The sequence below is a fragment of the Musca domestica genome, unplaced genomic scaffold, assembly GCF_030504385.1.
Source record: "Musca domestica strain aabys unplaced genomic scaffold, Musca_domestica.polishedcontigs.V.1.1 12, whole genome shotgun sequence".
Classification (NCBI taxonomy): domain Eukaryota; kingdom Metazoa; phylum Arthropoda; class Insecta; order Diptera; family Muscidae; genus Musca; species Musca domestica.
In genome coordinates this window covers 1,936,047-1,950,601 of record NW_026712155.1, presented here as the reverse complement: position 1 = coordinate 1,950,601, position 14,555 = coordinate 1,936,047, and the positions used below count along the sequence as shown (strand labels likewise).

At 36.7% G+C, this 14,555-nt stretch overlaps 4 protein-coding genes across 6 annotated transcripts; 1 reads left to right on the top strand and 3 right to left on the bottom strand.

Annotated features, from left to right (window-relative positions):
- Positions 1-171: 171 nt before the first annotated feature.
- LOC101887622 (zinc finger protein 436) lies at positions 172-2,998 on the bottom strand. Of its 2 annotated transcripts, none has more exons than XM_020035886.2 (4): positions 2,760-2,998; positions 1,540-2,688; positions 1,165-1,312; positions 172-957 (listed from the first exon to the last, which is right to left on the bottom strand). In XM_020035886.2, exons 1-4 carry the CDS (start codon positions 2,889-2,891, stop codon positions 230-232), a joined length of 2,157 nt encoding a protein of 718 aa, XP_019891445.1. In that variant the 5' UTR covers positions 2,892-2,998; the 3' UTR covers positions 172-229. The 2 variants fall into 2 exon arrangements, with proteins under 2 accessions (XP_019891445.1, XP_058974035.1); XM_059118052.1 differs by having other exon boundaries at positions 1,165-1,345; positions 2,760-2,997.
- A 683-nt stretch (positions 2,999-3,681) lies between these two features.
- Positions 3,682-8,437, bottom strand: LOC101898185 (importin-13). The gene is made up of 11 exons (XM_005181014.4): positions 7,934-8,437; positions 7,705-7,872; positions 7,493-7,642; positions 7,254-7,432; positions 6,512-7,199; positions 5,842-6,441; positions 5,573-5,779; positions 5,303-5,440; positions 5,144-5,236; positions 4,615-5,081; positions 3,682-4,558 (listed from the first exon to the last, which is right to left on the bottom strand). Exons 1-11 carry the CDS (start codon positions 8,087-8,089, stop codon positions 4,474-4,476), a joined length of 2,931 nt encoding a protein of 976 aa, XP_005181071.1. The 5' UTR covers positions 8,090-8,437; the 3' UTR covers positions 3,682-4,473.
- A 638-nt stretch (positions 8,438-9,075) lies between these two features.
- On the top strand, positions 9,076-11,145 carry LOC101897566 (AP-1 complex subunit mu-1). 2 transcript variants are annotated; one of them, XM_005181010.4, is made up of 3 exons: positions 9,076-9,176; positions 9,280-10,254; positions 10,323-11,145. In XM_005181010.4, the coding sequence occupies exons 2-3, from the start codon at positions 9,433-9,435 to the stop codon at positions 10,779-10,781; spliced, it is 1,281 nt and encodes a 426-aa protein (XP_005181067.1). In that variant the 5' UTR covers positions 9,076-9,176; positions 9,280-9,432; the 3' UTR covers positions 10,782-11,145. The 2 variants fall into 2 exon arrangements, with proteins under 2 accessions (XP_005181067.1, XP_011291494.1); XM_011293192.3 differs by having other exon boundaries at positions 9,078-9,176; positions 9,253-10,254.
- Positions 11,146-11,953: 808 nt separating this feature from the next.
- On the bottom strand, positions 11,954-13,983 carry LOC101897400 (2-oxoisovalerate dehydrogenase subunit alpha, mitochondrial). Its single transcript, XM_005181009.4, has 6 exons — positions 13,774-13,983; positions 13,173-13,704; positions 12,944-13,109; positions 12,785-12,883; positions 12,620-12,724; positions 11,954-12,560 (listed from the first exon to the last, which is right to left on the bottom strand). The coding sequence occupies exons 1-6, from the start codon at positions 13,840-13,842 to the stop codon at positions 12,218-12,220; spliced, it is 1,314 nt and encodes a 437-aa protein (XP_005181066.1). The 5' UTR covers positions 13,843-13,983; the 3' UTR covers positions 11,954-12,217.
- Between the last annotated feature and the right edge of the window lie 572 nt (positions 13,984-14,555).

The following is a 14,555-nucleotide window of genomic DNA, read 5'->3' as shown; positions in this document are numbered from 1 at the left end:
AACGAGAAAAAAGCTTAATGAGTATGGGTCACTATTTGTGCTTCTAGTTTGACAAAACTATATATGCGATACAGTTTTTGATGAACATCGCCATTTTTTAGATTGAATAACTTCATCGACAAGAATAGGCATACAGGCATCCAGAACACTGGCTTAAACGAATGAAACAAATTTTTCTTTTTCAAACATAGGCTTTTTATATATTTTTTTTATTATAAAAACACACAAATTACATAGCTATTTCCGTCATTTCATCGCCATTATCTACGCGTGAGGTATTCAATGTCATTTCTCCCTCGTCATCATCGCCTACTTCCATCAGCGTTATGTGTGTTTCAGTATCTTCTTCCTTGTTGCACTTGACTTTCAGTAGATCATTTATTGATCTAATTTCCTCATCGGTCATATTTGGATGCTTTACTTTCAAGTGTATCCTTAGGTTATTTATTTTCGAGAACGTTGATCCACAAAAGCATTTAATCTCGCCAAACTCATGAGTACGTTGGTGTAGTAAGCAATCGCCTTTTTGCGTAAAACTTTTTTCACAGAATAGACATTTGTACGGCCGCTCACCCGTGTGTGTTCTATGGTGATTTTTAAGGATGTTCAGGGCGGTGAATCTCATGGGACAGATGTCACAGGAATATGGCCGCTCCCCAGTGTGTTTTCGAACATGCTTTTGTAGAGAGGAGGACGAAGTAAAGCTGGTATTGCAAAAATTGCATTTAAATGGTGTTTCTCCGGTGTGCGTTCGCTTATGTGAAAACAATTCTGCCTTAGTGACATAGGCATTCGGACAAAGATCGCACATGAAATCCTTTTTGTTCTGATGACGCATTATGTGTTGGCGTAAATTGGAATTTTGTGTAAAACGCTTACCGCAAATGGTGCATACAAATGGCTTATCACCACTGTGCACACGCAAATGGTCAATAAGAGACGCTTTCATCGTAAATACTGAAAAAAAAGAAACACGTTCGTTTCAACAAATCGATTTCAATCTTCATGATTTCGTAACAAACGATTGAATCGAATGTAGGGAAATAATTTACTCATTACACTTTGAATTTTAAATGAGAAATATTGTGGAGTGAGGAATAGTGACTTGAGTAATTCAGGTTAATAAGCATATTATTAAAATTAGTAACATGTTCCAGGACCTACCTTTCTTACAGACATGACACTGATTTCGGGCATTTCGATTGTGAACCTCAATCATGTGTTCACTCAATTCTTCAACACTATCGCACACGTGTTTGCATTCCAAGCATGGATGATTTTTATGTGTCAGATTGTGCTCGTCTAATTTTTCCTTCGATATAAAAATGCGTTCACATTGGGCGCACTATATAATGAGCAATAGTATAAGAAGTAATAAAAATTCAACATTTCTTAAATGGAAACTGAACAAATTTCCAGGGTATAGTTTCCACCGGAATTATTCGATTTTTTTTCCAATATTCAAATAATCCCATTGGAATCCATAAACCAAAATATGTAGAAGACCTTATTTAGTTTAAAATTCAAATTGAAACTTACTTTAAAATTACTAGTCATACAGTTCTGTTTCATGTGGTATGTCAATGTCTTCCTTTGGGCAAATCCAGCTTGGCAATATTCACAATAGAACTTGAAACTGGAGTATTGTTGTTCGTTGAGCTTATTTGAATGTCTAGTTCGGGATAAAAGACGAGGTTTGGGAACATTTACTTCGGTTAATTCTTGTTGCGAATCTGTAACCACATCCGAATTAGACAAATTTTCTTCGCTTTCTTGTTGTACTTCAGCGGTATAGGCTGTTTTGGAGACGGCGTCGTCTATGTCAACGCTCGAGTGTCGCTTGGCAATGTGGCGTCTTAGCACTTTTAAACTTACAAATGCCATTATACACATGGGGCATTTGTGTTGCTCCTTTCGCTTTCCAGAAGAACGCAATCTTTTTGAAGCAATGTCGGTCTGCACACCTGTTTCGTTAGCATATTGTTCATTAGCATCATCAGCTCTATAATCGTTCGCTTGGTTGATACACTCGTTTCCAACACCATTGTAAGATTTTGTCTCACTGTATTCTGGCATATTCTGCTCCATATCTTCATAAAAGTCAAAAGAGGATGTCTCCTCATTGTTTTCAATAATCTCATCGCCGGCAGGATCAACACTTTCCTGAACAAGATACTTGTGCTCTTCCGGCATACTAGACTCATCGTTATTAATACTGTCAGTCTCCACCACAATGTATGACTCGCCATTTTCACTGTGTTCACTTGTAACCAAAGAGAAATGTTGTTCAGAACGTAATGTTTTAAAGGCAGTCCGTTCTTTTTCCCTATTTTCGCAAAAGCCGGCATCGTCTCCACAATGTGTGAGTTGCAACCCCTCATTAGCGCCTTCTTCGTTGGATTCATTGTAAGTAACCGCTTCCGTTTGAACCTCCTTTGTTTTCATTGTAGTACTTGCAAAATCCAGTGTTTGGCATAGTGTACTCCTCACACATACAGCATCCGTTTGTATTCCAATAGCCCTCACGGAATTCTTCTCAAGCGAATCGCATTCCACAGCAACATCCGGCAGCAATTGTCTCAAAGTTTTATTGGAGCTTTCACATTTGATCTTAAACACATAGCAACGATTTATCTCACTAGCACAGGACAGGCAGACCTTTTCGGGCATTTTGTCATGCTGCCGAAGCTGGAAAAGATAATGCGACGATATTTGTCAAGTGCATGTTGGCGAATTGCAAGCACAGAAGTACCACTCACCTCTAAGTTGGTTATAGAAGCTATCATGTTTGCCACACAACCGCCGGCACCATCTGATTGGTATATCGAAAGGAGAGGATTAGAATTCAAACTTAGGCAACATCGACAGATCTTCCCAGTGTCAACATCCATTCTGCCAAATGGAACGACTGCTTCAACTTATTTATTCGCTCTTGGTTCTTGGGGGCAGTTGAGTAAGTTATAAATGAATGAATTACCAACCGACGCCACCGAGAAAAGAAAAAGAAGTAACGAACAAAGGACACTACAATATGGACAATATGGCAACACTGAAAAGAAAGACAGCACAGAGAGAAAATCGAAATAAAGATGGAATCAAAAGGGAAAGGCGGACAACACAAAAGGAATCAAAACAAAACGGCCGACAACACAGCAACAGATGTTTAAGAAATGAACTGAAAATTCACTGAAACGAACTAGCTTTAGTTTCTTTAATTCCCAGCAAACCGAACAATACGAGTTAACCGAATTGGTTAAACCTTTTCTTATCAAAGAAACGAATAAAGATATTAAGATATTAAATTTTGTCCGACTTTCAAACAAAAAACTGAAGCATATTCATGGGAAATATTCGAGAAAAATAAAGATTGTTGGTTTCATGATTATTCATGTTTACTACAACACTTATTCCATCTACATTGCAAATGATTTTTCAGCTAACAAAAGAATACGATTTTTAAAACCAGAAAAAATATTTTCCAACGAGCATATAGAAGTGCATAATATCTTTGAAAATGATTTCTTACTTGTCGGGCACTACGACTTTGCTGGGCGATGAATTATGGTTTATATAATGCTCAGACGTTCCGAATCCAATAGACGGAATTCCAACAGCATCTGTGATAGAACAATTTTCGGAATTATTTTTCCAATGACACTTTTCAAATTAAACATATCTCTGTTTTTAATAAAAAAAACTATTTTATTAAACATTAATTATGTATTGAATACATTAAAACTAATATTTGACACAGAAATTTGAATTTATTATTTTAAAATATGTCATTAATAAGAGGTTAAGTATTATTTTAAAAAATCTTCAAATTATACGTACACATAAATACATATCACATAGTTAAAGAAGATCGCTTTAAAATACATGTCATACACTCAATATTACTTTTGTACATTTCTTAAGTCTACAAAATATTAATGCGAATTTTTATTCAACTAATAATGAATGAGTACAAACACACGTTTGCAATGATTCGGGCACAAAATTGTATATCAAATTTATGGTTATATAAGGGGAAATGATTTTTTTATGAAATTTTCTGAACATAAATTGTGAAAGGCAATATTTGTTGATAACGCTTTATTTGACTGTCTTCCACAAATCTCAATTCATTTCTGCACGATCGAAGTAGTGCAAAGTCTTTTCAGACAATAAATCTTTCGATATACGAAATATCTATACTCTCTAGTTCAATGGCATAAACATACTTAACGTACATAATGAGCATAAGTCATTCGAGCGATGCATAAAACACGAAAATACTAAGATATAAATGTAAATATATTATATTTGTATGTTAGTGCGAGAAAGTTTAAGTGTTTAAACTAAACAGACTGCTCAATTTGCAATAATAGCAATTTTGTATGATTTATGTACATTTATAAGAAGCCATTAAATAAACACCATGGAAAATATGTAGTTACACGATAATCATTTATAGATCATGTTTAGAACCCCTTACTGAAATTTATCACTAAGCCCTCTTGCTTTGATAGCAAATTCGGTGAGATGCTGCTGCAGCAGTCGTTTGTTTACCTTTTCCCTGCAATCCAAGAGACACGTTAGCCGATATTTTTTAAATCATTAAAATGTAATTACCTTATGACTTGAGTAACAAATTTTGTTTTATCAGCATCGTCCACTAAAGGCGTTGGGAAATTAGGGGCATGCATTATATTTTTCAACCAAACTGCCATCTCTGCGGGGTACTTCTTATTGATACTCAGAAAAATGTCTGCAAACTTTTCCACTTGTTGTCGCGGAGTAACACAGGCCACACAAACTATAGCCGTGCGCAATATTTCCTCGCCCGCTGCAAGTACAGCTTGTGTCATATGTGGATAGTTCCGGGATTGCATTACGAAATGCGATAGGAATTGAATCGAAAATCTGATAGGTCCATTTTCTGGTAATGTCATTGCTTTGAGCGCATAAAATATGAGACGATCATAGGCGATCGATTTATCATCCAAAGACTGTGGAATCTTTTTGATAATTTGCGTTAGGCAAGCGTAAAATTTTTCTATCGTTTCGGCTACATTGGAGAATCCATTTTCAGGTGTCGACTGTATAAAAATTAAGTTTGCTTGCAGTGTGCTGAAATACCATTGATGTGTCATCTACTTACCTCAAATAATTTAAAACTATGCATTACGAATTCTATCATTAGTTGCTGCATGAGAGCTTTACAATCTTCATCTCTGTAGAATATGACAATGGCCTTTAGAAGAAAAATATATTATTATTTTTTTACTTTGTACAATTGTTTGTATGGTATTGGAATTACCGTTTTGGAAATCTCCAAAGTCGGGGCACAACAACGTGTTTGGAAAATCGCAACAATAAAGTAACAAAGATCTTGGAGCATTGGTTTGAAGCTATTCTTTAAATTTACAATTGCATGTGTGAGAGCCGCGCAAGCCGTCTAAAAAAAGAATAACGAAGGAATTTAAATAAAATAATATAATAACTTTGAAGGACTTAATCGTCAACCAATTGGGAAACATGCCGCTTTCAAAATAAATAGAAAAAAATAAAGTGACATCTATGTGAGTACCTCTAGAACATCCAAATCTTCTACCCATAACTCAGCAATTTGCCTAAAAATTGGCATTGTTTTTTGCATCACAATCAAAACTGGCTGCATGTTTTGCAGATCTTCGATGGGTAGGTCGTCGTCATCGATATCCGTGTTAAGCGATGAAAACAGAGTTGACACCATATTTAAGCGGAATATGGTGCGTATTCTTGCCTGTGGCGTCTTCTGCAAGTAATATAACGATACACAAATATTTAAAGAAATCGTTGAAATAAATGATGACTTACAGCACCACTTTGACATATAGTAGACAATTCTTCGAAGCATGGACTCACAATCATATCTAGATAGTTAGGAATCTTGTCTGGTGTTAAGAGGCTCATGAGTTTTCCGATGCTGAACATAAGTCTTACGCTATCGGAATTCTTCATTTGTCCGGATGCCAAGGATGATTGGCATGCATTGAGCAAGGGTTCAGCGTATGGTTTCATTTGTAATTGGCAATCCCTACAAAGTTCCTTAAGTCCCAACGTTGCTTGTGCCGACATGGACGAGTTGAGGCCACGTACCAACAGTTCTATGGCAGATGGTATCCACATTGGATTGCCCCGCAACCACTGACAATATGAACCAACAGCTTCCAAAGCTGTGCCCAGAAGCTTCTCGTTCATTTTCTCATATGGAATCTCGTTAAGCACTCGCATGAATTTAGGGATTTGTTTTGTTTCTTCTCCATCAAAGTGTTCGGCAACTGATTGGAAAGAATAGATACATGCTTCTAATTTAGTCCACTGATTAGGGTTTGTCTGAAGTTGGGCAATGGTCTCATCCAAAACGGCAGATAAAATATCCAAGATTTGATCATGCAAGACATCGTAACAATACATCTGTAAGTAGGAGAAACGAAATACATACATCTGTTATGTCCATAAAACAGTGCTATAGGTATTTACTAACAAATGTATCGGAAATATCCTGTCTGTAACAACGAAAACTTTCCAAGTCATCTGAACTCCACTTGTCGATAGAGTTCTCGTCAGGCTGCTCAGACTTTCTAACTAAAATTCGAGTTAGATGAGCATATAGTGGTTTAATGTATTCGCAACACTTCAAGCGTTCCTCCTCGTTGGTTATTGCGAGCACTTCCTCTTGCAGCAGATACCAAAACCCTAAAGCCATGCTGCTACACGATTCCTCAACAGGATATATACCAGGCTTATCTGTACATTGCAATATCTCATTTACAAGACGAGTGTATAGAGACGACAGTTCGGGATCTGTTGTTGTGATCCCACTTAATAATAGCTGAGAATGCCGCTCAACCGCCGACACGAACAATGTGTATATGTAGGAAACAATGTCTTCATTATTATTATCAGGTTTCCATTCCATTTTGGTGATATTGCACAGAGAGTCAAGAAACATCTTAATAAGGATAAATGCCGTCTTGGGGAAGAGATGGCAGTCAGGTTGGATAATAATATTAACGAGAGTTTTCAAACAAGTCTCAGCTAAATCATTTTCATCTGCTGACATACAGCCATCGCCATCTGGATCTTGTGTACATGGCCAATAGCATTTATTAACTATCTTTAGAATGATGTCGACGATATTGACACAGTTTTCAATAGGAAAGCCAATGTTTCTAAAACGAAAATAGTAATGAGCGCAGCCCTTCTTAAGTCCACAAATATCTTACTTAACCCAAGTGCCAACACATTTCACCGCTCGTGTCATGTTATTAAATGTCTCTGTGTCCCATTCTCTTTCCAGCTGCATTTGAAGGTAACGCTCAGTGGTTTCTATTACAAGCGGAGTCCTCTTGGCCACCTCTGCTCGCAGAACAGTTCTCTTGACAGAACTGTATATAGCTTGCATCTAAGGACAACAACATTTTAATGAACAACAATATCTATGAAATATAGAAAGAGTACCAACCTCCTCAGGAATGGCTTGCAATACTTCCAATAATATCCACAATTGGGTCTCATTCGATACATTCGGTATTTGTTGATTTTGAAAGGTATTGATAACGTCTTCTATGGCACTTGGCCATTCACTCAACATGTGAACTATGTAGGCGCTTAACTGAAACCAACAACAATTTACATTCACACTCACTTTACAATGCAAACTCATTGACACAATACCGCTATGCACAAACGATTGAGAACCAGCTTCGGTCCACCTGCGAATTGTATAATGGTTTCCAAAATTTTCTGCTTCAGCTCGTCTCGGTTTTCGGGAGGAACTTCATGCCAGAATTTCATTAGCTTCGAGTGCAAAGTAATTGCTCCGAAAAACTGGACTTCTTGACTCTAAAAAGCAGGATATTGGTAATGAACAATGTAGATGGATCATGGAAATCATTTGAAAAACCTTTCCCAGCTGCATTAGCTGCCATGAAAATTGCCAGGCCATTTTGCTGGCTTGGACATTTGTTAGCCACTCGTGTAAATGTGCCTGCTCCTGAGAGGTTGAACGATAAAATATGACCACAGCCTCCTCCAGTCGGGCTATATCAATCGTCTCCATTTTCCTTCAAATTATCTCTGTTCTCAGAACCTTGTCTTGACGATTTCTTTTTTGTTTTTTGTTTTATTATTCAGAGATTCAGAGGAAGACGAAATATTTGAAAAGTTCTATTATGGAATAATGGAACTAACAAACGAATCAACTAAATGTCAGGAACAGTGATCAAAGGAAATATTCCTCGAAAGGAACCATTGGAACAATATTCAATTCATTCGTTGTTAACCTCGTACCTCTCGTTGAACTCATGGCGCAATATTAACTCTGTCTGTTTAGTCAATCGGTATCTGGGACTTATTTCTTGTTCTTCGACCACTTAAAAGTCCAGTAAATAAGAGCGAACCATGGTGGGAAAAGAAGTTTCGTAAAGTAAATATTATTCATTACATATTTTTATAAAACAAGAATACATTGTTCTATGAAAATTTGTAATGAGAAATGTTTTCTGTACAAAAGTTTTTATAGAAAAAGAATTGCCTTTTTAATATTCCTGTAAAATTTATTCGGTAAAATCCTTTGAGAGAGTAGTAATGGTTCTCTCATTCATGCAAAAATTAACAAAAAACCATACGCGCACAATTTTACAAGAAATTTTTTCATAAGTAACATCCAGTAAACCCTCAGAAAACAACCGGCAACATGTTTCTACCGTTTCACTCTCTATTACAGGACTAGTACAGTTACTTTTTTGCCATATTAGTGTAAGATACCACATAATGTTGTGCAATTTGAAGATTTTTGCCTAACAAAGGCGCAACCTTGCAGTGCTTCCTTAAACTGCATCATGAAGTATAACAAATTTGATTTAAATCTGATAGGAAAGAAAAATGCTCCATACTTTTGGAGTAAACAAAATGAATCAAATAAATGACAAATCGTTAAACGCGTAATTTACAATTAATACCATTGCAATCTAAACGTGCACTTATTCCCTACAGATCAGCTGAATGAACTAAATAAATGAACTAGAAAAAATGAACGAAATTGAGGAATGTAGTTCCGTATGTTCCTATCAGAGAATAGTCTTTTGAACTAGTTCTTTCCCGAACGACACAACCCTGATGAAGACCAAGTCGACGTAATTTTTTTTGTAAGTAAATAGAAATAATTTTTTAAAAAATTGTCCAATTTCGCGTTTGATTATTGCAAAACATTGTATGTTACAGTTTCTAAATAATTTTCATCTTTCTAAGGAGTCAGCTAGATAGCAAGATTTGCATTTCCTCACGCTACTAGGGAAAAAGTGCAACGAAAGCCACAGCCAGATTCATTACTGAGTCATTTTTTCTGTATTGGCTACACGGCTGAATTGGACAGTACGTCTTACATTGTCAACATTGTCAAAGATGTCGTCTTCGGCCATATATGTGCTGGACGTGAAGGGTAAGGTCCTAATATCGCGGAACTACCGCGGTGACAATATGGACATGGCTGTAATTGACAAGTTTATGCCATTGCTGATGGAAAAAGAGGAGGAGGGTATGATCACACCTATACTACAAACCGCAGACTGCACCTTCGCATACATCAAGACCAATAACTTGTATATCGTGTCGACAACACCACGCAACAAGAATGTGAACATTGCACTTGTGTTTGTGTTCCTGCACAAGATCGCTCAGGTGTTTATTGAGTATTTCAAGGAGCTGGAAGAAGAGTCGATCCGTGACAATTTTGTAATTATCTACGAGCTGCTGGACGAACTAATTGATTTTGGCTATCCACAAACTACTGACTCCAAAATACTACAGGAATATATTACCCAGGAGGGACATAAATTGGAAATACAGCCACGCATACCAGTGGCTGTAACAAATGCAGTTTCATGGCGTTCGGAGGGCATTAAATACCGAAAGAACGAAGTATTTTTAGATGTCATCGAGTCTGTCAATCTTTTGGCCAATGCAAATGGAAATGTTTTACGCAGTGAAATTGTTGGCGCCATTAAGATGAGAGTGTATCTGTCTGGTATGCCGGAACTAAGACTAGGCCTCAATGACAAAGTCTTGTTTGAAAGTACAGGTAGAGGGAAATCAAAGTCCGTCGAACTGGAGGATGTGAAATTCCACCAATGCGTGCGTCTGTCGCGCTTTGAAAATGATAGAACGATTTCGTTCATACCACCTGATGGGGAATTTGAATTGATGTCCTACCGGCTCAATACACACGTGAGTAGTGTGCACTTTTCGGTACTGATTTTCCAAACATTCTTAAAAAATTACATCAATGCTTTCAGGTCAAACCCTTAATTTGGATTGAATCCGTTATTGAAAGGCATGAACATTCTCGCGTAGAATACATGATCAAGGCTAAGTCCCAGTTTAAACGTCGTTCTACAGCCAACAACGTGGAAATCATTATTCCAGTTCCAGCAGACGCCGATTCACCAAAATTCAAGACAACAATTGGCAGCTGCAAATATGCTCCAGAGCAAAATGCAGTTATTTGGACGATCAAGTCATTCCCAGGCGGCAAGGAGTATCTAATGCGAGCCCACTTTGGATTGCCAAGTGTAAAAAGTGAAGATAGCTTGGAGGGCAAGCCTCCAATCCAAGTCCATTTCGAGATACCATACTTTACAACATCGGGAATACAAGTTCGTTACTTAAAAATTATCGAAAAGAGTGGCTACCAAGCATTGCCATGGGTTCGATACATAACTCAAAACGGAGACTACCAGTTGCGCACTAATTAATTGTTCTTTCATTACTGTCTTTAATTTTACACACACATAATCGGATTTGTCTATGTCCAAAATAATTTCATTCCGAAGAACCTATGTATATGTCGGTCAGTTACTAAAGCGATGTTTGATTTTCCTGGAACAGCATGCCTAATGAAAAATGGTTAAATTGTGGGAAAAGGTCGACGTATACACTATAGTCACACAGCTATTCCATTTTGATAATGTTTTTTTTTTTAATTAGTTGGAGTAAGAGGGCTCACTAAATTACTTAAGATTTGTTATAATGTATTTTCATCCAAATTGATGTAAGATAAAGTTTTCTGTCCGTCTAATCAATAAATTATATAAACATACATATTATATACACTTTAAACATTTATTTTTTTCATTTGTCAATACACATATGAAAAGTGTGAAAAAAGCGATTTTACTTCTGAACTCATTTACAATTTACAGCTGATGCCCTCTGCAGCCAATGCTTTTCTTTCTCTCATATTAATTATTGACAATTAGAAAGCATGGTGATAAATGTAAGATCGCATTAAAAGGGGTTTGGCACCAAGCATATTCTGGCTTCCTTGAATAATTAAATGTTAAAATATTATAAAATTTGCGATTAAAACTATACTACTACACAAGCTATCTTCTACAAGCAGAGGCTTGAAAAAAGTTATATAAATATTTGCCCAATGCCATCGAATACTAAATGAGTAAGTCTATTAGATGTAAATGTGATTTGTGTACTGAAGTGCTTTAATAAAATTTTTAGGCAATATAGAATATTGTCCGAAATTTTCATAAATTAGCTAAGTCAGTCAGACAATGGCATATTGACTTAATATTCAAAACTTAAAACTTTGGTTTTAGACGCAATGGCTTAAATCCAGTGACTAAAGACGGTCGTCGCATGTTTGACAACAGACTTTAAAACCGCAGGAAATACAGATCGGCATCATTCACTAAAATATTCATATTTGAATTTAAATAAAAAGATTTGAATCGAATGTGAGATTTCGTCCCATGTCTTCAAATTAACATCCCTGATATACAATCAAAAGCCTTTCCAACATCAAGAAGCAGAAGAACACTCAAAACACCACTATTTGCAATACTTCTATAGAATCGGTGTACCCAATTAAAAGTATAGTCAGTATGCTTACAAAATAATGAATCCATTCAAATTCAATTAATGCGAATTAAGGGCAATTCTCAACGAGAATAGATTTTATTTACTATCTGAACATTTTTAACATTTTTATGTCTTGTAAATTACGTAAAAGTGGGGTCAAACTATTCAACAAAATATTGAATATGGTAAATAAATGCAAGTTTCGAATCACATGTTGAATACATTATATACAAACGTTTGTTCTACTTAAGCTAATAAATGCACATTTTAAGATTCCCATTTGGCTAACGGTGTCGCTTGTAGTCATCTCTTTTCCTTAGGCTTTAAAATTTTTGAGTGGGTAAAAGTCGGGATGGGCTTCCACATGTTTCTCCAGTTCTCCCATTTGCTCCTTCAAATGTTCAGGCATCTCATGGTAGACATCTTGGAACATTTCTCTCCAGTTTGGTTTAAGCTTCTTCTCCGAAACGGATATTTGCTTTAGGACTTGCTTTCGCACGTCCTTTACAAAGGCGTTCTCCTCATCTTCATTGAACCAACCTTTCTTCTTCATATAATTTTTGAGCTTTGAAATGGGGTGTTCTGTGGTGTTCCAAATTTCAATTTCTTCGGCAGACCGATAGGCAGTGGAATCATCTGAGGTGGAATGGTGACCAACACTGCAAGACAAATGAAATTACTTCAAGTATTGACAAATATTTAAAATAACATTATATACCGATAGGCCATTGCTTCAAAAACAATTGGTTTATTCTCGCGAAGAACATACTCCCTTGCTTTCTTCATGGCGTTATATACCGCAAAGACATCAGTACCATCAACACTGTAAGGAAGTAGACATGGTAAAATGTGATGAAGTATATTTTATCACTTTGTGTCTTACCGAATGGTAGCGATTCCATAAGCGGGGCCTCTACCAGCAATACCGTCACCACAGTATTGTTCATGGGATGGTGTTGAGATAGCAAATCCATTGTTACGACTAGATAAAAGTTTTTTTTTAAGTAAGGAAGATCTATTGAAGTACAATTTGTTTTCATACCAAAACAGGATTACAGGACAACTTAAGGTAGCAGCAAAATTGAAAGCGGCGTGAGCGTCTCCTTCAGATGCCGCACCTTCACCAAAGTAACATACCACAATGGAGTCATTGTTCGGTTTGCGCTTCATGGCATAGGCTGCGCCAACGGCTTGTGGCATTTGGGTGGCTAAAGGAAGTATACATCAATTCATTCAATTCGATTTTCTTAGAAAGCTCTAGCAAAACTTACAAAGTGGACTCGAAATAGTAACAAAATTCAAGTCCTTGGAACCATAATGAACTGGCATTTGTTTTCCCCTTCCAATGTCGGCAACATTACCGTAACACTGATCAATGAACTGTTCGATTGTGAACCCTCTCCACACCAAAACACCGGCCTCACGATACTGTCCATAGATCCAATCTCTGTTTTCTAGGGCAGCAGCACTTCCAATATGACTGGCTTCTTCGCCAAAATTAGTCATATAGAATGAGATGCGCCCTTGTCGTTGGGACTCGTACAAAATCTTATCCATGGTATTCAGAAGGACCATGTCGCGGAACATTTTCGTTACGAAATCACGATCTAGATTAGGATCTTGACTTGGGTTGACAACACCTTCCGCATCCATTACTCGATAAATTGGTATTGGAGAATAGTCCGAAGGTAAGGTAAAGTTAGGTTCAGACACAAATGGTGCCTTGGCACCGGGGAACATTGACGGATGATCGGAGGAAACGTTGCTGCTGCATCTGGCGGCATTGAAAATTGGAACAATATTCTACAATAGAGTTACAGAAAGTTATATCTCGAAAACACATAATTAAACTGCTTCGGCAAATCTACTAACCCTAGAAAGACCGGCAGCAACATTGGAGGAGCATCTCAAAACCTTGTGGATTTGCCTAAGAGCGGACATTTTGTGCAAAGCAGGACACGAATTTGACTAAAATACCCCAACGACAATTAAAAACAAAACACGTAAAACACGAGAAATAAGTCAAATTACATAAGATCGTGTTGAGTAGTTCACGATCAGACTTGTTCAATAAAACAATTCACTTAAAGGAGAAACAGAACTAGCACCATAAAATACATGACCATTAGGTCCATAACAGATATCTTCATAAGGCTTCACATCCATGCCCATGGTAGAAGAATATAAGTAGATGTATCAACGCTTGGGAACATTGATATGTCAAAATTTTCAAAATGTTTTGTCAAAAATAAGTAGATTTAATAAGTTTTCTTATACGACGCAAATCAGAGTTTGATATAATATGTATCTCTCAACAATTTATACAAACTTCAATAATTTTTCATTCAACATTTTCAATTTCAACATCAGTTTGACAGTTCATTGTCCCAGCAGCTGTGTCGATGCGACTACCTGTATTCCTTTACCATGTCCATGCCTTATGAAGATATCTGTTATGAGTGTTTACATAAAAAATCTTAGCAAATCTCCAAAAAAGATAACATATGTCCTCCATGGTCAAATTTATTGTAATGGGTCATTTAACAGGGTTAGCTCAGAAAAAGATTTGCCTTTAAAAAGTAATCGGGTAAAAACAAGGCATATTTAAAATGTCATCTGATAAGACTATTGAGGACCGCATGAAGGCAGTGTAA